This window comes from Paroedura picta, unplaced genomic scaffold (genome assembly GCF_049243985.1).
Source record: "Paroedura picta isolate Pp20150507F unplaced genomic scaffold, Ppicta_v3.0 Ppicta_v3_sca21, whole genome shotgun sequence".
Lineage (NCBI taxonomy): Eukaryota > Metazoa > Chordata > Lepidosauria > Squamata > Gekkonidae > Paroedura > Paroedura picta.
The window spans coordinates 1,009,709-1,032,103 of NW_027518618.1; the positions used below are offsets into that span (position 1 = coordinate 1,009,709).

Here is a 22,395-nt window from a genome sequence, read left to right on the forward strand (position 1 = left end):
GAAATACTTCTTTGCACAGAGGGATTAAGATGTGGAATTCACTATCTGTGGATGTTGATGGCCGCAGGCCAAGATGACTCTAGAAAGGGGATGGATGGATGGATGGATTCTTGGAGGAGAGGTCTACCAGTGGATGCTAGCTATGGTGAATTAAGGGACTCTCCATGTTTCACAGCAGTAAACATCTGAATCCCAGTGTCAGAAGGCAACATCAGGGGAAGACCTAGGCCTCAATGCTTTATAACAGTGGTCCCCAACCTTTTTATCATCGGGGATAAACTTGACAATTTTACTGAAACCCGGGGGGGGGGGGGGTAGTCTTTTGCCAAGGGACGTCACCACCACCCCCTGAGCCCCTGCTCCACTTGCTTTCTCGCTGGCACCCCTGACTTCCCGCCACCCACTGGGGGGTGCTGCCAGCAGCAGCTGAGCAGTGCCATGCCGAGGAGTAGTCATGGCGGCCGCTGGAGAGCACCAAATGTAAGCCAGCAGCAGAGTGGCAGGGCAGCCTCCAAGGCAGCAGCCAGGGAGGAGGACGAGGAGGAGCCGCGGCCTGGTACCGACTGATCGACGGACCGGTACCAGTCCCCGGCCTGGGGGTTGGGGATCCCTGCTTTATAAGACCTCTAGAGGAATTGGCTGGCTCCTGTGTGAGACAGGATGCTAGAGTAGATGGACCACTGGTCTGACCCAGCAGAGCTCTTCTGATGTTCTTATGAGGGCCTCAGTCTCTATGCCCTATTGTTGGCTCTCCAGAGGAACAGGTTTGCCATTGTGTGAGACAGGATACTGGATTAGATGGACCCCTGATTTGATCTACCAAGGCTCTTATATTCTTATAGGTTAATGTTTCATGCATTTGAAACACTGTTCTTTAAGTGCTAGGCATGGCCCATCTGATATGAAGCTTTCATGTTTCACTGATATTTTTGTGGGTGTTAATGAATCATGTGCCTGTTACCATGTAAATTCCAGAGAGTACGAAAAGCAAAGCGATCAGACTGAGATCCTTTTATCAGGTCAACTGAGGACCCCTGATTTAGCGGAGGCCTGCCTGTTTGTTGTTAAAGCATAAGAATTGTATTGTTATGCAGGATGATATACAACGCCCTAAGTCAGTTCACCGGAAGGGCAGTAAATTAATAAAAAAATTAGAAGTCAGTGCCACAGAACATGGAGATGGCCAACAGCTTAGATAACTTAGCATACAAAATTCATGGAGGAATATGTGCATTGAAGAGTATAAGCAATGATAATTAAATGGAAATCCCTTATTTAGAAGCATCTTGCCAATTAATAGATACTGGGGAGGGGAGATATTGGTACTGGAGGCGGGGGGAAGGATGGGTAGCTGGAGGAGGAGGAGGAGGAGGAGGAGGAGGAAGAGTTGGTTCTTATATGCCACTTTTCTCTACCCAAAGGAGTCTCAAAGTGGCTTACAGTCGCCTTCCCTTTCCTCTCCCCACAACAGACACCCTGTGAGGGAGGAGAGGCTGAGAGAGCCCTGATATTCCTGCTCGGTCAGAACAGCCCAAGGTTGCATGTGGGGGAGCGCAGAATCAAACCCGGCTCGTCAGATTTGAAGTTCGCACTCCTAACCACTACACCAGAAGCTGTTTCCTTCATTCCTCGTTTGTGGGCTAGCAAATATTGGAAACAGGATACTGGGTTGCGTAACCAAAGGACTTTTCTTATACTCCTATACCCAAAAATGTCATAGTTCACTAGTTTTGTTGTTGTGGGGAGGATGTTTCTGATTCAGCCCGCCTTCCAAGTATGTCTCATACACCTTGGACCACACACATACTTCACAGGGGTCCCCAGTGTGGAGCCATTGGACACCATCATGCCTGCTGACATCTTTTCTGGTGTTTACCAAGTGTTTTTAGAAAGGGGGTGTGATCAGGAAGGGTTTTTGTCTAGCAAGCCTTCTGATTGACTACTGGAAATTTGATTAGCTGTGCAGATTTTCTTAAATGTTCCTTTGGCAGCAGCTGCCACCACAGTGCAAGGATTTGCACTGTGTGACTGAAGTCAAGCTGTGGCAGCCTTTTGTGGCTGGCTTCGCCTCTTCTGGCAGCCATCTTTAGCAGCCATTTTGTTGCTGTGCCTGCGGCACTATGTCAGAATTCCAAATGTGCCTGCAGGCTAAAAAAGACTGGGGACCCCTGTGTTACATTATTTTGTCCTCATCCTTTCCTTAAGAGCCTTATATGCCAAGCACCTGGCATATGCACACGCACCTGAAGCACGGGATGGGACTCCATTTTTGGTGATGTCCCGGAAGTTAGCGTTTAAAGGCCAATGAGATCCTGGCCCTGAATCCTGAAAGCTAGGGAGGAAAGGGTAGTGCTTTTGGGAGAGCGAAGGAACATAGGATGCGTCTTCGGCACTGGACAGGCTCTCCTCCCTGTGCGCGCCAGCTGGAGAAACACCCTTCCCAGGATCCAGCGTGAGGCATTTGCACACTTTCTTGCTCACTCCTCTTCGCTCTAAGAAACAAAGTGAGACAGAAATCCTTGAGGAGATTGTTCTTCGATATCACAGCCACCTACTTCGCTCCAGCAGGAATACAGCACCCCAAGCAAAATAAATAAATAAAGCCTGTTATCCCTGCACAGGACATAAACATGAGGAAATCTTGGCAGCCCTGATCATGTCCTGATCTTTCTGGAATCAAATGCCCCACGGATATCCCAGCCTCTGAAAGGACAGATGCACGTGCACGTGCACACACACCCAAAACAAACAGAGCAGCCACAGACAGAAATATTAAAAAGTAGCATTCATCTAACCTGATCTACGGGTGCGTCTTGTCTTCCTGGGTTTCTTGCAGACACCCGGGGACTTGGTTTTCTTTCCCCGTGGTGTGGTTTCTCTTCTTCTTTTCAGGGCAGATGGGATCATCTGCTCAGATCCTCCTGCTTTTGTGAAAGAGTAATCAGTCAGTTCATTAAGGTTTCTCTCTCCCTCATATTCTTTTTTCTATTATCTATACTACCATTTTCCTTTTCTTAGATGCTATTTAAATTTCTTGCACTCATGTTCAAATATCTCTAACTCTAGCTCTAATTTATCTATTTAAAGTTTATAGCTTACCTCTTTCAATATCAAAGAATTTCCAAGGTGACTTCTTAAAATCAAAATCATGAGTCAGCAACCTATCAAACTATAGAGACAACCCAAAAACTAGCACTGGACAGCTGATGTGAAACAACCATAAAACAACATTAAAATAGAAGCCAATTCAGATTTTAAAATTGTTAAACTACTAGGGAAATATCAAATGTTACAGAATGAGGGATTTCTTCACATCAGCATTAATTAATTAACAGTTCTGGCAAATAAAACCATTTTACCTGCTTCCTAAAATTCTATAAAGGAAGAGGCAAGCAAAGCTTTCCTGGGAAGAAAATTCCACATTTGGGGCACAACTACAAAAAAAAAGAGCCAGTCAGCAGTTGCCATCTTTCAATGTCAGGTGGCATGGGCACTCTGAAGGTAATCTTAGAAAACAAGGTAGATTCATATAGGGTTACAGTCTTATAAATACCCTGGTCCCAATTATGCAGGGCTTTATAGTTCAAAGAGAACACTGAAAGACTGAGTAAAGTGTCTAATCTTTTGGGCATATCCGGCCTTTTTTTTTCTGGGAAGAAGTTACTGCTCATATCAATTTTGTATCAGGATATTCATTGATTTTTGCAGATTCTGTTGTTACAATTTTGTTTTGTATTTATGTATTTTTCTTTTTAAAAATTTTACTTAGTTAATGGATTTTAATTTTTTTCCCTTTGGTCTTTTTTCCTGTTTATTTAAAATAAATTTTAAAAATCAAAATAAAACAGAACCACAACTTGTGTCCTGGAAAACAGCATAAGAGGTTTTAACACCAATGAGACATTTCACATGGCCTCTTCCATTAAATAGTCTGGCTACTATGTTTTGAAGGAGATTTTGAAAGTAAACCCCTCTCTGCCATGAAACCAAAAGCATATCCTCTTTTCCCTTTGCTGCTCCATACAACGCCTCCTGGCATCTCCCTATCACCAGCATACTTAAACACTCCATTAAACACTCCATTAAAGAGAAGCCTATCATTCTGAACTGATCTTGCCTCTCTTATATTTGCTCTTTCCTTATGTATCTTCTCTCATTAACTGAGAGAAATACCAGAGCTGGAAGGGACCTTGGTTATCTAATACAACCCCTGCCTGGATGGAAGAATGGTCCACTTAAATAGGATTCTGAAGAGGTATCTTATCCAGATGCTGACCAGAAACAGGTCTGCTTAGATTCAGTAAAGTTGCTGCATCCTCTTCCCCTCCCTTTGGTCATTTGTGCTCCAGAAAATAATTAACTGTACATGTTGACACTTGTATAATAAAGCTCTAATCTGAACTAGATAGCCCAGACTAGATGAAAAAGAAGAGTTGGTTTTTATACTCCAATTTTCACGGCCAGAAGGAGTCTCAAGGTAGCTTACAAGCCCCTTCCCTTCTTCTCCCATGTGAGGTAGGTGAGGGCCATTCCGCACAACGGGCAATGTCGCTAAATCTGAGAGCTATTGAAAAGCGCTGCAAGCAAAAGCGGCAGGTCTCGGTAACGCACACAGCCAGTTCAAACGAAAAAAAGGCTCTCCCACTAGCGCTGTTCTCTTAACACACAAGTTTTCGGTCTCGCCGAAATCGAAACGAAGGAAGCAATATTTTTCCACGCTTCCTCCTGCCCCTGGCCGTCAATCAAACAGAGCAGCCAATTAACTGTTGTGTTCGTGCTTCCATTTAAAAACTTTTTAAAAAAAACACAAAAACACCAGTAGCAGCGCATATTCATTCATTCGATGTATCAGAAAGACCTTTTTCGCTGGCTTAGGAGCTGACGCTTATTCGCTTATACGCTCTGAAAGTTAAAAAAAAAATCACTCCCCCCCCCCAGTGTTATTTCTGGCTGAAATTACGGGCAGTGTCGAACGGGGTGCTGTATTGTGCTTGGAAACTTTACAGACAATTGCTTGTGGAGGGATTTCAGCCAAAGAAGCATCGCTTATTCGTTGCTTTTGCCGGTTTAAGGGGAAAAAATGGTGATCGCGTCTCCGGAAGCTCGGGGACGAGCAGGGGAGGGACATTCTTTCTATTGCTACATTGAGAATGCACATGTCTTTTGCTGATGTGTTGTAGTTTGTTCTCAAGAGTCTAGCGGGTTTTTTTTTAGGGGGAATCCACTTTTGTGGATTCCCTGAAAATCGCTACAACGAAGCGATTTTTGCGGGAGTGTTGCAGGAGTGTTGCAGATTGTATACGACGTCATAAATAATGGAAAATAAATAGCGTTACACAATGGTAACACTTCAGCAGTATTAGCAGGGCCCTGAGAGAGCCCTGATTAGTAAATCATCAGAACAGTACTATCAGGGCTGTGACTAGCCCAAGGACACTCAGCCGACTGCACGTGGAAGAGTGGGGAATCAAATACAGCTCGTCAGATTAGAAGCTGACACTCTTAACCACTACATCATGCTGGCTCTCACTTGGAAGTTAAGCAGGGTCAGCTCTAATCCAAACTTGGGTGGAAGAATTAAGGACACTACACAAAGACAAGCAATGGCAAACCACCTAAGAATGTCTCTTGCCTTGGAGTCACCACAAGCTGGCTGTAACTTGATAGGTGGGAGGGAATCCTTCACAGTTAAAAAACAGTAATAATATGCTGCTGAAATAAACCTTGCAAGTACATGAACAAGAAAAAAATCTGAACTTCCTGAAAAGCAAATTAAATTTTAGTTTTGTTTTGATACATCTGCCTTCTATATTTATTGGCAGCACACTTGCAAATAGACTCTTAAGAGTTACTACCTCACTCAAAGAAAGAAGGTAGGCAGCCATTCTTGCTTTCTTTTGCCTCAAATCTAAAGAGCAGTTGAGATTGTTTAGTAGCTGGACGCGTTCTTATTCCAAGACACTCACATTTCTTGTCAAGTCATGCCACCTGCCTCCCTTTGTCATCAAATTACCTTTTTGTTCCCCACAGCGGACTTGGAGCAGCGACCTGGCACTATCAATGCTCGTCTGCAGGTGCTCGATATACCGGAGAACCCGGAGAAGAATTTCTTTCTGTTCCAAGCAAAATAATGCAAAGGAAACCAGGGGGAATGGAGAGAACATAATTCACAAAACTGTACAACAGGAGCACCATTAACAAACTTTGAAAGTTTATTCCAGCAGAATACAACTTAAACTAACTGGGATGCCAAGACGAAATTTTCAGCTATGCAAAGCAGGCTGAATGTGAATGGTTTAAAAAACAAAAAGTGAGATACCTTTGTCAACCTTTTGGAGCTGGTCCGTAAAGGAACAGGCAACATCTGAACCAATTCTTTAAGTGTGCTGGTATAATTATTGCATTTTTTCCTGTTGAGAAGACAGGGAGACGTAGACATCAATTATCTGCTAAAAGATTATATATATATAAATTATATAATATATATATATATATTTAAATTATTATTTTTTCTGAAAGAACTTTAAGACCAACATTAAGACCAATTTACTGAACAAAATTTAAGACCAACATTTTTATTCCAGGTATGAGCTTTCAATATATCCAAAGAAGTGTATGTGTACACAAAAGCTCATACCTTGAATAAAAATTTGTTTGTCTTAAAGGTGCCACTGACTCTAAATTTGTTCTTCTGCTTCAGACCAACACAGCAAACCACTTGAATATATATTTGTTGCTGTTTCTTTAGGTTCGACATGACAACTGTATGGATTTTGCAGCTGTACTGATTGAGTGCAGAATTCTGTAAATTTCAAGGTGGCAGGGTTGTCAGCCCCCAGATGGTGGTTGGAGAGCTTCAGGGCTTTTAATTGATCTCCAGGCAACAGAGATCAGTTCCCCTGGAGAAAATGGCTGCTTTGGAGGGTGGATTCTATGACTGTACCCTGTTTAAGTCACTCCACTCCCCAAATCCTGCCTTCTCTGGGCTCCATCCCCAAAGTCTCCAGCTATTTCCCAACCCATATCTGGCAACCTTAGAGTACGGGTATTTTAAGTGCTTCTTCAAAAAATAGCATTAAAGGAGTAAAAGTAATGCCCGATATAAGGAATCTAAGCAATATTTCCAGGGCAATGAGAATTCCCCACACACTTTGCATAGTTTTTTGTCCTCCTTAAAGACTATCAGAAGTAGGGTAATCTCATTTATTTCCATAGCTCCTTGTGCAGTCAACATATACAAAAATGGATCGAGGAAAACTGTCCAATGGATATCAGTGCATTAAATGGGCCATTGGTCTGAATTGGTCTAATTATCACACTGAATGCAATTCTGAATTTTAGCTTATTTTTAAAAGATATAAGGCTTTGCTCGTCTCCACCCTCTCTCACCTGTCACCAGAAATCTGCTTGCAAGTCTTGCTGTTTGGCTGCAGCTCCTCAAAGCCAACACATGCAGTTTGGTCCCACATCTAGAAAGGTAAGAGAAGAGGCAAACAAGCAGCAGTAGAAGAAAACAGAGAGAAGATAGGGGAATTAACCTACAAGAGAAATAAAGAGAGCAGAGAAAGGGATTTGGGAAGCTGGTCAGCCCCAGATGACGAAGCTAAAAGCAAATAACATTTGCAGGACACAAGAACCAAAACACTCCCTTTCCTGTAGGAAGAGAATGGTTGGACCTCCATCAGGTTTACATAACTAGCAGTGCATGAAGAAGCTGAGAGCAGAACACCCACCAAATAATGGGGGCATTTCCTGAGAATGCCTGCGGACCTGAATGTTATATCAGGGTGAATAGATTCCAGGACTTGGATCTACAGATGGGGATCTTTCTCAAGATGGTTCAGGGAGGATGAGTTTTGTTCAAATGCAGAAAATATGTATACAGCATATCCCCAAGAGAAATATCTGCCTTAGTGACCCTTGTAAGGACAGATACGCAAGATACAAATTTTGTGAATAAATGTGAAGGGAGGGAGAGATTAGCCTTAGAAGTTGAATCTGATGGGGCAAGACAGTAAAGAATGGCTGGGTGTGTTGTGTGTTCCTATTTCAATTTTTTAAAGGTTGCTTCCTGGATAATGGTAAAAAACACATGGATTTGAACCAAAATATTATTAGTAATATTCTTATTGTTAATTTGGCTTTTATACCACCCTTCCCCACAAGCAGGCTCAGGATGGATTACACAAATAGCAATAAACATAGTATTAAAATCAATGATGACATTAAAACGATAATAAAATCCAGTACAAAACTCCCTGTTCCCACCAACACTATCCCTCCTGCCCCCCAAAAGGAAAAGACAGAGAGGGAGGAAAGCACCCTTCGTATTCAGGCCGCCATGGATGTATCTGGAAAGATTTCATTGGAGATGGGCTTCTCCTCACCTTAGGGAGTGTTCAACAAGAAGGGATTCAGCAATGGGGATATGGGGGGGGGGATTGTAGGTAATTTATGGAGATCTGCTTCAAGTAGGTTTGCCATCCTCCAGGTGGTGGCTGGAGATCTCCTGGGATAATAGTTTCTCCAGTTCACCTGGAGAAAATGGTGGCCTTGGAAGGCAGAATTCCCCCCACTGAAGTCTCTCTGCTCCCCAAATCCTGCCCTCCACCCCCCAAGTCTCCAGGTATTTCTCAAGACAGAGGTAGCAACTTTAACTTAAGGGGGAATCTCCATTTAAATTCAATAGCCCAAATGTTGCCTTATGGAGTTCCTGGCCATCTTTGGGGGAAAGCCCCTGCTTTGGGGTCTGTAGGGATCAAGGTGTGGCAGAGGGAAGAAGGAAGAAGGCTAAGCAAGTTGTTAATGGACTTTTTTTTTAGGGAGGAGACTAGAGGTTTATGTAGGATTGGGGAGGGGGCATGGGTCTTCCCAAATTGGGAGACTCTAGAAATGGCAAAAGCAGCTGCAAAAAGAAATTATTCACAGCCAGGTACCTCTGATGGCTGTAGTTAAGACAGCCAGAAAAAGGCTGCCGTATCAGAGAGAGAGAAGCCTTAACAACGAAGTGAAGCCTTCATGGTTAGGGGCAGCATGTCTGTCCATGGTTTTTTAGGAGGTGGAATCAGTGGTGGAGACGGGGAAAATCTTTTTCCTCTGTGCCTTTATGTGTTGGCTTCTCAAAAGTGACCGTCTGACCGCTGCAAAACTAGGCAGCACCATTTTCTCCAGGGTGACTGAGGACATTTTATTTGGCAAATTGATTTGAGATGTTATTTGTAGAGGAGGAGCTCAGGGGGAATTTCTGGGGTGGTTATCAAATACTTTTCTGAAAGTTGGTTTTGTTTTTGAGGGAGATATTAGCTTTGTTTTTTGACAGGATTAACTATCAACTGGCTCGCTAGCTGATCACAGCCCATCTGAATACACGTTATTATATTATATTAGGATATATAATATAGGCAGTAACTGAGACTGCTGAAGCTGCTAGTTGGTACTAAGATCTGTTATCTAAATTACTTGCTGTCACAATTGTTTTTCAATTGAACTAATGGAAGTTTTAATTATTAAGTGAATTTTATGCGAATTATATTCCCTGATCTGGGCTACTGGGGGTGGGTATAGATCAAATAAATAAAATAAATATCCTTTTATGGAGGGGGTCAGCAAACGAGGCACTGGGAAGGAAGGCGCTTCAGCCCAGGAGAGCTGAATTGGACTGATTTAGGCAGGGAGGTTATATACTTTGAGGTGAAAGAGGGGAACCTGAATAATGGCATAATGGGGGAGGCCGCGGCGTCCGTGGGGGGGAGTCAGCAGCAATCCCCCCCAATGGACGCCCCTTCCCTAATTCCCTCAGGGCTACCTTCGCCAGGCGCCCTGGGGGGAGGGGAGAGCGCGCGCCCGACGCCTCGGACCGGGCCCGCGAAATTCAGAGGCGCGCGCGCACGCCCTCCCGACCCTCGCGCACGCGCGGTCGAGGCCACCACCGGAGGCGGCCCGGCAAAAGGGCGTGGCTTTCGCCGCGATGGGCGGGGCGGAGAAGAAGGACCAAGCCGAGGTCTCTCGTTCGGAAGAGCCAATCCCCGAAACGAGCGCCGCTGAGCATGCGTCGTGCATTCGACGCATGCTCAACAAACGCCGCTGAGACTTCCCGGAAGCGCTGTGCTGGCCGGCGTCTAAAAGCACGTGGCTGCAAAGGCAAGAGTGACAACTTTATCAAAAAAGTGGCCCAAACATTTATGTCTTGGATAAACAACGCGACACCTAGAAAGTGAGCGGGTGGAAGACTTTCCCTGTTACCGATTTATTCAAGGCATGAGCTTTCGAGTGCAGGCACTCTTCCTTGAAAAAAATGGCTACTTTTGAAGGTGGACAACATTTTATTATACACCATTATATTCCCCAAGTGCTGCCCAATCCTGGCTCCACCCCCAAAGTCTCCAGGAATTCCCCAGTCCAGAGCTGGCAATCGACGCTACATGCCAATAGAGGGTTACTGGCTCAACTTTTGGAAATTCCTAGAGGTTTACAGCCCAGAAAAAACATCAGAAGAGCCCTGCTGGTTCAAACCAGTAGTCCACGGGTAATCAACCTGTGATCCTCCAGAGGTTCATGGACTACAATTCCCATGAGCTCATGGGAATTGTAGTCCATGGACATCTGGAGGACCACAGGTTGACTACCCCTGCAGTAGTCTATCTAGTCTCACACACTGTGGCCAACCAGTTCCTCTGGAGGGCCAGCCACAGGGCAGAGAGGCCAAGGCCTTCTCCAGGACATCAGGAGAGCCCTGCTGGGTCAGACCAGGGAGGGCCCATCTAGTCCAGCCTCCCATCCTACACAGGGGCCAGCCAGTTCCCCTGGAGGTCAAGCCACAGGGCAGAGGCAGAGGCCTTCCCCTGATAAGAATATAAGAAGGGCCCTGGTGGGTTAGACCAGGGAGGGTCTATCCAGTCCAACCTCCCATCTCACCCAGAGGCCAGCCAGTTCTGGAGGAACTTGAGACCGAGGCATCTCTGTTATTGCCTCCTGGCTCTGTGATTCAGAGGATTAGTGCCTCTAAATGTGGAGGCTCCCTTCACTCACCTTTGGATAAGGTCCCACCATTTGGGAGGAAACTTAGTGGATGCAATGCCAGAGTCCACCCTCAAAAGCAGCTGTTTTCTCCATGGGAACAGATAGTTGTGGTTAAGAAATTAGTTACTATTCCAATGATAGATTCAAATGAGTAGCCATGTTGGTCTGAAGTAGCACAATAAAATCAGAGTCCAGTAACACTTTTAAGACCAATCCAGATTTATTCAAGGCGTGAGCTTTCGAGTGCTTGCACTTGAATAAATCTTTGTTGGTCTTAAAGGTGCTACTGAACTCTGATTTAGTTGCTATTCCAGTTGCTGTTCCACCTCCACCCCTGGAGGCTGGCAAATGGCAACCCTAAAATTGCTTGGAAACATTTAAGGCATCTAGAAATATAAAAAACAGAACGTGGAGCTGTCAAAAAGTTGACCTCAAGTTGAGCCTTTGGGGAGGGCAGCATATAAATATGAATAAATTAAATAAATACAAAATAAAATAAAAGGGATAAAAGTCACTGCTGGGTCACTTATATGTGTGAATCATATAAATAATTTTTTTGTGTGAAAATCTGGAGCAGAAAGATTTAAACAAGATTTGTAGTCAGACTGGATTATAGATTCTCTATAATGGTTTTCCTTGGATGGATCAGATTACCTACTATAACAAAACAACAACAACAAAGCCTGCAAGAAAACAAAAGGTCACCCATGATGTGGGTGGCAGTGTCAGGAGAGACAGGATATAAATAAAAAATAAATAATATAGCAATAAATTAAATTGAAAGTAGGTTTGGCAGTATTTCTCTACATTATAGTAAACACTATTTCTTATTCTACAATTTATCCAGAGACAGGCGGGATCTAATTGGATCAATATCAAAACCTGGATGAACTACAAGCTTATAATATCATAGAATCATAGAGTTGGAGGGGATCTCCAGGGTCATCTAGTCCAACTCCCAATTTCACGCCCCGGTGATTTTCCCCACCACCACCACCAAAAATCTCCAGAATCCAGCCTGGCCTGGAGGGAATTCACCGACCATCCCACAGTGGCGATCAGCAATTCCCTGGGGAGGCAAGGAAAGGCCACAAGAGACAAAGACTGGCTGCCCACCCTTCCTGCCCACCCACTTACCACCTGCCCAAGTTCATAAAGTCAGCATTTCTGTCAGATGACTATCCAGCCTCTGTTTAAAAATTTCCAAAGGAGAACCACCACCTCCCAAAGAAGCCTGTTCCATTGAGAAACTGCACTGTCAGGAACTTCTTCCGGATGTCTAGCTGAAAATTCTTTTGAATTAATTTCAACGCATTGGTTCTGGTCCAATCCTCTGGGGCAACAGAAAACAATTCTGCTCCATTTTTTGTATGACAGCCCTTCAAGTATTTGAGGATGGTTTTAATATCACCGCTTAGTCATCCTCTCTCCAGGCTAAACGGACCAAGCTCCCTCAACCTTTCCTCATACGACTTGGTCTCCAAACCCCTCACCATTTTTGTAGCCCTCTTCTGGACACACTCTGGTTTCTCCACATCTTTCTTCAGTTGTGGTGGCCAAAACTGAACACAGTACTCCAAGCGAGGTCTTACCAGAGCGGAGTAAAGCGGTAACGTCACCTTGCGTGATCTGGACACTATCTCTAACCGCTCCTGTGGAGCGGTAGTAATAAAAGAGTAAGGGCAAGGTGGGAGGAGAAAGGGCGGGCCCTGTCCGGGATAAAAACTCAGAAGGCCCAACCAGAAGCCGCAAAGCGGCTACTAATTGGGCCCTCCGAGTGTCCATCCAATTGGCTGCTTGGCCTGGCCTCGCCTGGCCCGGCCCGGCCGGGGAGTTGCCGTGCAGACACAGAAGGCAGCCCGCATGGTGAGTCCTCCGGCCGGGTTCTCCTCCGACTAGGGAAATGACCAAGAACGCCGCATCAAAGATGCGTCCCTGGTCCTTTCCCGCCTGGGCTCCCTTCCCCCTGGGGAAAGGACCAGGGGCGCGTCTTTGATGCGGCGGCCCTGCTCCTTTCCAGCCCCCCCCCCCGGACCGTGCAGGCTGAGCAAAGGTTCCCGAAGCCCTCCCAGCCCTTGGAAGCCAGGCCCAGCCACCGAGAAAGGCCTGTGGCTGGGGGGTGGGTACGTCTTCCCCAGCGACTGGGAGCGCGATTGCCGGCTCCCAGAACAGCTGATCGCGCTCCCGCCTGCTGGGGAAGGCCTGTGGCCTGGGGGGGGGAGGCCTTCCCCGGCGGGCTGGAGCAATCCTGTCCACATGGGAAGGCCTCTAGCCAGGGGGGGGGCGTTCAGGGGGGCCCCTTCCCAGCAGCCCTGTCAATACTGCCAGGGCCGCTGGGAACGGCTAGCGCCCGCTTAATTTTTTTCTACAGCGGGCTTAATTTCTAGTACTTCTTTTAATACCGCCCCAAATCCTGTTTGTCTTTTTAGCCACCGAGTCACACAGCTGACTCATGTTCCGCGTCTGGTCTACTAAGACCCCCAGATCATTTTCACGCGTACTATTTACTCCCAAGACAACTCTCGCCTATCCTATAGTGATGTATAAGATTTTTCCCACCTAAATGAAGAACTTTATATTTATAACTATTGAAATTCATTTTATTCATTTTAGCCCAGTTTTCCAGCCTGTCAAGATGATCCTGTATTCTGATTCTGCCTTCTGGTGCGTTTGCGACCCCTCCCAGGTTAGCGTCATCTGCAAATTTAATAAGTACCCCCTCTATTCCTTCATCCAAACCATTTATAGATATAAAGAACCACACAAGGCCCAGGACAGATGCCTGAGGCTCTCCACTCATCACTCTTCTCCAAGAAGATGACGAACCATTTGCAAGCACCCTTTGTGTCTGTCAACCAGTTCTTGATCCACCTAACAGTCATAGGGTCCATATCCGCATTTTACCAACTTGTCAATAAGAATATCATGTGGGACCTTATCAAAAGCCTTTTAAAAAATTGAGGTAAACTAAGTCCAAAACATTCTCCTGAACTAGCAGTAACTTTCTAAAAAAAAACACACAGAGATAAAGTTAGTCTGACATGACTTGATCTTGAGAAAGCCATGCTGACTCTGTAATTAAAGCCATCATTCTAGCTGCTCAAGGACTGACTGGTGATTTGTTCTAAAAATTTGCCAGCTATAGATATCAAGCTGATTTCCTAAAATATTTATTCATTTGTTTCTTCTTTGTTATGATTTCACAATTTTAATCGACAGAGTCCCAAGAATTCTATTTCCATATTTTCCATTTCTTAAAAATGATCAACAATCAAAATGGTATCCCAGGTATTCTGCCCGTTTTCCTGCACGTTCGTCAGTGATTGTTAATCTTGGTGTAGTGGTTAGGAGTGCGGACTTCTAATCTGGCGAGCCGGGTTTGAATCTGCGCTCCCCCACATGCAGCCAACTGGGTGACCTTGGGCTCATCACAGCACTGAGAAAACTGCTCTGACCAAGCAGTGATATCAGGGCTCTCTCAGCCTCACCTACCCCACAGGGTGTTTGTTGTGGGGAGAGGAAAGGGATGGCGATTGTAAGCCGCTTTGGGTAGAGAAAAGCAGCATATAAGAACCAACTCTTCTTCTCCTTCAGTAATCTCAGGGCTCTCTCAGCCTCACCTCCCGCACAGGGTGTCTGTTGTGGGGAGAGGAAAGGGAAGGCGAATGGAAGCTGCTTTGAGACTCCTTCAGGTAGAGAAAAGCAGCATATAAGAACCAACTCTTCTTCTTCTTCTTCACATAGATCTGCTCATAGATCTTCTGCTCATAGATTCCTGCCTGTAAGCATTTGGGTCGTGCATTTCAGTTGACTGAGTTTGAATTCTGATTTGCTTTACTTTACTAGTTGTATTGTTTCAACTGTGCCAATAAGGGTCTTGAATTTGAATTTGGAAACAGTATTTTAATTCCTGGGGGGGGAAAGACCACGATGCAAAACCATGTGCATGTGTTGTTGTTTTTAAAGACTCTCTGTACGTTTGCCTCCTTGGGCTCCAAGCCCTACATTGTGTCCATTTAATCAATATTTATCTACCTCTCTAAGGCAACAGAACAAACAACCTGGTTTGCTTTTTTTTTTAATTCAAAGCAGTCAGCACAGGTGACTGAAAAAAAGCCTGTTCTAAACTTCCTCATCTCAGAACAAAATAATTCAGAATGTGGGTTTGTGGTTTGCTTTGGAAGATAGGAAATCTGGGGGTGTCCCGTCCCACCCTATTTAAAGCCCAGCTCATGCCTCGTGGTCCCGACTCACCTTGTGCCACCAAGAATGTGTGTTTATCAGCCCCGCAGCTCCAGCTGTGCCTGGTACCCTCTGCCAGCCTCAATGGCATAACGGGCTTAATGAGGCATCCCTTCCGCTGAAGCTTTCCACAATGGGGCGGATTTTTCTCCAGCCAGGCATCCCGATAAGACTTTTAATAGGTTTGTTTGATTTGAAGGTAAATAATTGGGGGAAAATTCTATTTGCCGACCTTTTCCACTGTGGAGAATCAACATGGGCTGTAGAATTTGGAGCGGCCTCCATTCTAGAGTTGCCAATGTATTCGTGTGTTTTCTTTTTCCTGGCAGGGCTCTGGTGCCTTCATACAACGAGCAAGGAAAGAACTTAGCAGGTAAATCTGTACCCCAGCAATGTATTTTTTTTATTTACTTGGTTTTTACCCCTACCTGTCTCCTCAATGGCGACCCAAAGTAGCTTCCATGTACAGTTGCCAGCTTCGGGTTGGGAAATACCTGGAGGTTTTTGGAGCAGAAGGTTAAATCCGTAGGTTCAGACTCTGGAGGAGTTCATTTCAGCTCTTTATTGACCCAAGCAAAACACACCGAACTGAATTCCCCCACCTCACCCGATATATTTCAGATCCTGAACAAAAGGATCTCTCTGCCCAGTCCTAAGCGGAGACCTCTTATTAGATGTTAACTCTGGCATCCCATTGGCTACAGAGCATCTATAATCCTTGCTTCTCATTGGCTGTTTTTACAATCCTAGCTGTGGTCCTCTGAGGAACCGCGTACACCACAGGTGCCTCAGGAGGTGCAATGCCTCAGTGCCCATCTTCCAAAGTGGCCTTTCTCTCCAGGTTATCTAACGTCTGTCATGGTGAGAGATCGTAAGCCACCACCTGGAGGTTGGCATCTCTACTCCCATCATTCTCCTCTCCTCACAACAGTCCTGTGAGTTTGATCCAGACAGTCTCTGAAGAAGTGAGCAGTGGCTCATGAAAGTTCCTCCCCTGCCACAAAGGTCCTTAAGGAGCTCCTGGGCTTTCTTTTCCACACTAGGCTGAGAGGGAGTGATGGGCCCAACCACTAAGCTTCCACAGGAGAGTAGGGATTCGCACCTGGGTCTCCCAGGCTCTGTTCTAGTACTCTAACCACTCCACTCCACTGGCTGTCCATATTGGGCATCCCAATCCCCAGGATACCTCCTGTCACCATCTGGAGGTTGGCAGCCTGAGGCAGCAGGTGCTGCAGCGCCCACAGGCACCACGTTGGAGATCCCTGTGCCGGCCTGCTGATCAGATCTTTGGCTTGTCTGCTTAACTTCCGGCACCATCTTGAGGCGTCATAAGAATTAGTACATTTGTTTTAAGAGAATCCTTGCCTGGTGCTTTGGAACTGGGCTCTGTGTGGTGTAGATCAGGGGTAGTCAAACTGCGGCCCTCCAGATGTCCATGGACTACAATTCCCAGGAGCCCCCTGCCAGCGAATGCTGGCAGGGGGCTCCTGGGAATTGTAGTCCATGGACATAGCGAATGCTGGCAGGGGGCTCCTGGGAATTGTAGTCCATGGACATAGCGAATGCTGGCAGGGGGCTCCTGGGAATTGTAGTCCATGGACATAGCGAATGCTGGCAGGGGGCTCCTGGGAATTGTAGTCCATGGACATAGCGAATGCTGGCAGGGGGCTCCTGGGAATTGTAGTCCATGGACATAGCGAATGCTGGCAGGGGGCTCCTGGGAATTGTAGTCCATGGACATAGCGAATGCTGGCAGGGGGCTCCTGGGAATTGTAGTCCATGGACATTTGGAGGGCCGCGGTTTGACTACCCCTGGTGTAGATATTGATAACGCAGGGAACCAAGCTGACCCTCAAATTTCCCTCTCCCCCTCCCCCCCAGTATATACATGAGATCCCCACACAGTCCCAAAGCTCACAGCTAAGCACTGGGGCTGCTCAACTCTTTGGAGCTGGCGGTAGGGATGCCAGCCTCCAGGTGAGACCTGGGGATCCCCTGGAATTACAGCTCATCTCCTGGCAACAGAGATCAGTTCCCCCGGAGAAAATGGCTGCTTTGGAGGGGGGACTCCATTATATTTCACTGAGGCCCCTCCTCGCCCCCAATCCCACCCACGTCTGGCTCCATCCCGAAGGCCCCAGGAATTTCACACCCCAGAGCGGCCAACCCATGCCCATAATCATCTTTGGGATTCCAACACCGGGGCCATTTTCTCCAAGTGGATGGATCTCTGGCCTTTGGATCAGCTGCAGTCCCAGGACATCTCCAGTCACCACCTGGATGTTAGCAACTCTAATCAGCTGGTGCTGTGGCACCTGCGGGCACCAGGCTGGGGATCCCTGTGCGAGCCTGCCCATGTAATGCTGCTTTGCAAAACATCTTTTGGCCTGACTGGTGAGTTCAGGCTATGAGACGGGAACTGCACCTAGAACCTGTCGGGAACATTCTTGTTCCCTCGGGCCTCCAAGCAGTCCGAAGCTTTGACCCCCATCCTTGTTCTCCCTGCAAAGGCGCTGAGGCTGAGGCTGAGGCAGGCAATGGGTGCTTCATGGGATTTGTAACTGGGTCTCCAGCACTGAAGCTGCTTCCTTAATATAATATATAAAATATAAAGTCCAGAATGACATTGGCTGTTGCCTCTGCTGTCTCAACTCCCCTCCCCTCCCCTTTCTGGCGCAAACATCTAGTGCCCAACCCTCCTCCGTTCATTTCCCTGGTCCACGCAGGTGCTTTTCATAAGCACGCTTATCTGATTTAATTTTTGCAAACATTAGCAGCACAGAAGCAAGCTGCAGACCAACCGGCCGGCTTTAGTTACACCCCGGGGCACACGGGGGCTTGATTCAACGTCCCCCTGGATGACACCGCTGTGCAAGCTACTGGCACAGCGAGGGAGATCTGCAGGTGAGTCATTCTGGATTTTCAAGTTGCTCTTTGACCGACCCCTCCCCAGCCCATCTTCTTGGTGTGGGGAAGCACTTCCCCCAAGTCCAACGAAGCCGTCTTTCCTGGTCCCCCCTCAACAAAATGTTCACTGCTGGAGTGGAAAACCTACATCTTTGACTAGAATTGGCAAACATCTTCCATAGACATAAACATCTTCCGCTGGAACCAGGGGACGCCCAGCTTTGCCACTGCTCCCCCATCTTTGGGGGCTTCAGAAAGCAGGGGGAAATCATCCCCAAAACAGCCCCTTTTGCAGCAACCTCCCCCCCCCCCCGCCACTCACTGGGACCCAGAAGAATCTCCTGATGCTCTGATGTCACACGGAAGTGATGTCAGCACACCGGGTCGTTGGGGGTTGACACTCTGGGTTGAGGGCAAAACTATGATTCGAGGCTGATGTTTTACCATAGAGTTTCCCAAAAGCCAGAGTGTCGCCTCTGATATACCAACGTCCCTTCCAGGTGATATTAGCACGCTGGACACTTTTCAGGGTTTGGGAACATGCTGGGGGCGTAGGTGAGAGTGTCAAACACAGCCTGGGGGATCCTGTTTCTCCTCCCGGTTTTGGGATTTATTTGTTTACTTCATTGATTTGCCACCTTCCTTTCCACGGGGAAACCAAAGCAACTTTCATTGTTCTCCTGTGTTCTGTTCTGTCTTCACACGTAGCCCTTTGAGATAGGCCAGGGTGGGAGTTTGTGGCAGGCTCAACGTTCCAGGGCACAGTGGGGATTTTGTCATGAAGCTGACTGGGTAACTTTGGCCCTTGCTGCTCACTCCTACATTGCAGGGCTGTTGTGAGGATAAGCCAGAACTATTGGGATATGCAAGATCCGTGGGGTACATGATTTAAGAGCATAAGAAGAATATCCTACAGTGGGCATTGGAGGGGATGTGTTTGGGGTAGCCAGGATATTTTTGGGTAGCCAGTTTTGGATTGGGAAATACCTGGAGACTTTGGGGGTGGAGCTGGAAGGGGGTGGGATTTGGGGCGGGGAGGGACCTCAGTGGAGTCGAATGCTGTGGAGTTCCCCCTCTGAAGCATCCCTTTCCCCCAGGGGAATTGATCTCTTTAATTTGGAGATGAGCTAAAAAACCAGGGGATTCCCCAGGCCCCACCTGAGGGCTGGCATCCCTTAGATTAGGAACTTCCTCATATTTTCAAAACATCTCCTCCTCGGTCCCGATTGGCTCAATTGGAGACGTCCTGCTCCTTTGAGCTCACTTCCTGCCTGTCTCTCTCCAGATAACGTTAGTCACTTAGACAGTTAGGACTTACTTCTCTCCTCTCTTAATTACATTGTTTTTTGCTCTCCTTAAATCTGGTTGGTTTTTTTCTTTAAGCAGCCGGCGCTTGGCTCCTTTGCAGATTTAAATTCTGCCCAAGGAGAACTAGGTAGGCACCTCTGAACTCCTTTGAAGGAAGGGTATAATGAAACCGGCCTGACGTGGGGTGGGTGTTAACAAAGAAGCCACAGAGGGGTGTGGTGCTGATAAAAAGGGGGGCAAACAACTGGATGGGTTGGAAGAAGGGGATATAAATGATGATGATCCTTCCTCAGCACCCTTTTCTACTAGCCCAGCAGGGTTGGACCCTGTGAGGACACAAATCTGAACCCCACTGCTGACCCTGACCTCAGGCTCCATCTCCAAATCTTCAGAAATTCTTCAGTCAGCAGGCGGTCCCTGCACTTCCCAAACCCTGCCGGTGGCCAGGAGGGAGCCTGTAACCCTAGTCAGGCAGGGTTTGTTATGGCCTCCCGCCTCGAAATGGAAGAGCTTCCCACTGAAGGATGAAAGGGCTGGTGAGCCCCTGGCCATGCCTTACCCAGTGTGTGTGGCTCCAGACAAGCCCCAGTGAGGAGGGTGGTATTTCATTTGGCTCCACCTCGTTACAGCAACCATTTTGGGTTTGGCTCCGCCTCTCCTGGGAGCCATTTTGGATTGATACTCACTACCCCCTCTCGAAGTTGCAAAGGTGCCAGCAGCCTCAAAAGGTTTGGGGAGCCCTGCTCAAGAAGAAGAGCTGGGGTTTTTTGGTACCTTGCTTTTCCCCACTCAAAGGAGTCCCACCTGTGGAAGAATTGTCCCTGCTAATTTTTAACCTGTTTGCTACCTATTTTACATTAATTTTAAATATAATTTTATTTGTACTAATTATTTTATTTTATACACAACCTTGTATATGGCTCTGAGCCGGCTCACCAAGAGGGCAGTCTAAAAATCAAATAAATAAACACCTTTCCCTTCCTCTCCCCACAACAGACAGCCTGTGAGGTAGGTGAGGTTGAAAGAGCTCTCAGAGAACTGTGCCTAGCCCAAGGGGGAAATCGAGCCCAGTTCTCAAGATCAGATCCTGCCACTTTTTGGCCATGGCGTCACACAAAATTAGATTTGTCTGAATATCAACACATTTAGGCAATTTTGTGTTTCCTTTTCATTTCACAGTCTTGTGGGTGTTCCCTGGTGGCTCGGATGGTGGACCGTCGACCCACCGAGGCCGGAGAGCTCAACAAAACTGACATGGGCTGACGTCCCGCAATGGACCCTTCTGACAATGGGTCCTCGGGGACCTTCCGAGCATCGAACACCACGTCACCCCCAGTCCTGAACATCCCCTATTTCCTGAGCGAGACGGCTGCGGCCCTCTTCTCCGTGGTGGGCAACCTCTTCATCTGCGCGGTCATCTTGCGGAACAGGAAGCTGCGGGCCGTCATCACCAACTACTTCCTGGTCTCGCTGGCCGTGGCAGACATCTCAGTGGGGGCGGTGGCGATCCCCTGTGCCCTGTCCACCGACATGGGGCTGCCCCGGCACAGGCCGCGCCTCTGCCTCTTCATGCTCTGCACGCTGCTTGTGTTCACGCAAGCCTCGGTCTTCGGGCTCTTGGCCATCGCGGTGGAGAGGTACGTCTCCATCCTGAAGCCCTTCCAGTACAAGTCCTGGATGAGTCCCCGCAATTCCCTCCTGGGGATTCTGGCCTGCTGGGCCCTGGCCGTGCTCATTGGCCTCTTCCCAGCGATGGGCTGGCATGCCCCCTTCCCGGCCAGCGGGGAGTGCCTCTTCAACAGCATCATCCGAGACACCTACATGGTCTACTTCAACTTCATGGCCTGCATGCTGCTGCCGCTGTCCGTCATGATGGTGCTCTACGGCCGCATCTTCCTGGAGGTCCGGCGCCAGATCCGCAAGGTGGCCGAAGGGGAGGTGGACGTGAGCGCGCGGCAGAGGCGGCGGATTGTCCTCCGCAAGGAGATGCAGACGGCCACGTCGCTCTTCATCATCCTCTTCTTCTTTGCCCTCTGCTGGCTGCCGGTCCATATCCTGAACACCATCATGCTCCTCTGCCCGAAATGCTACATCCCCAGCCAGCTTCTCATGGCAGCCATCATCCTGTCTCACGCCAACTCGGCTATCAACCCCGTCATCTACGTCTTCCGGGTGCGCTCCTTCCGGAAGGCCTTCGAGAGGGCCTTTTCCTGCCTCTGGTACTCCACGGCCGTGAGCGTCTTCTCCACATCTGGGATGATGCCATCCGCGGTGTCGGAAATGCCGCTCCGGAATCTCTCTCTGCCGGGGAAGTGAACCCAAAGTCTTTTGCACTGTGAAATAGATCAAGATGGGTCACGGGGTTAGGGTGTCTGGAGAAGGGAGCCAGAGTCCAGAAGCACCTTCAAGACACACACAATTTGTGGCCAGGGAGGAGCTTTCCGGGGTCCCGGTTCACTTCTTCAAGATGAGCTGCCGTGTTAGTCTGTCTGCAGCACGAGAAAAGAGCCAGAGTTCAGTAGCACTTGAAAGGCCAACAAAATATGTGGACAGGGATGAGTCTTGGTGAGTCACTGCTGGCTTCTTCAGAGACAGCTAGAATGTGAGTCCGCCAGTCCTTGCATCTTGGAAGGTGGAGTGATTTCAGTTGCCAAAGGAAAGTGGCAGACAAATGGGGGGAGGGACAGGACAGGGGACGAGGTTTTGCACACTCTGTAACACCCCTGCCCTTTTAAAAGTCTGCCATACAAAGAAAGTGCAACTGGAGCACCTTGGCAATCATTTATTTGGCATGATTTTATTCATGAACTCACAGATGCATGGACTCTTCCAGGCCAGACTGGCCAGGGATCCTGATTCTGAGGGGGCATCATGCAGGCATGGAATTGGGGTCATGGTGGGTGGGCAGGTAGTTGTGAG

General features: G+C 47.6%; 1 protein-coding gene and 1 pseudogene across 7 annotated transcripts in view; one reads left to right on the plus strand and one right to left on the minus strand.

The window, feature by feature from the left end:
- The window catches only part of MEIOSIN (meiosis initiator), a 30,838-nt gene extending 20,902 nt beyond the window's left edge, over positions 1-9,936 (minus strand). The window contains exons 1-6 of one of the 6 annotated variants that reach the window (XM_077318528.1): positions 9,806-9,936; positions 7,390-7,469; positions 6,320-6,410; positions 6,014-6,113; positions 2,796-2,924; positions 2,244-2,492 (exon numbers count right to left, since the gene is read on the minus strand). In XM_077318528.1, coding sequence (XP_077174643.1) covers positions 2,244-2,492; positions 2,796-2,924; positions 6,014-6,113; positions 6,320-6,410; positions 7,390-7,469 — 649 coding nt within the window. In that variant the 5' untranslated portion in view covers positions 9,806-9,936. Of the gene's footprint in view, positions 1-2,243; positions 2,493-2,795; positions 2,925-6,013; positions 6,114-6,319; positions 6,411-7,389 lie in introns of all 6 variants that reach the window. The other 5 variants (XM_077318525.1, XM_077318523.1, XM_077318527.1 and 2 more) reach the window with 5 other exon arrangements.
- A 5,573-nt stretch (positions 9,937-15,509) lies between these two features.
- Positions 15,510-22,158, plus strand: LOC143828246 (adenosine receptor A1 pseudogene; annotated as a pseudogene). Its single transcript, XR_013227569.1, has 2 exons — positions 15,510-15,634; positions 20,656-22,158. The product of XR_013227569.1 is annotated as an adenosine receptor A1 pseudogene (transcript).
- The last annotated feature ends 237 nt before the right edge of the window (positions 22,159-22,395 follow it).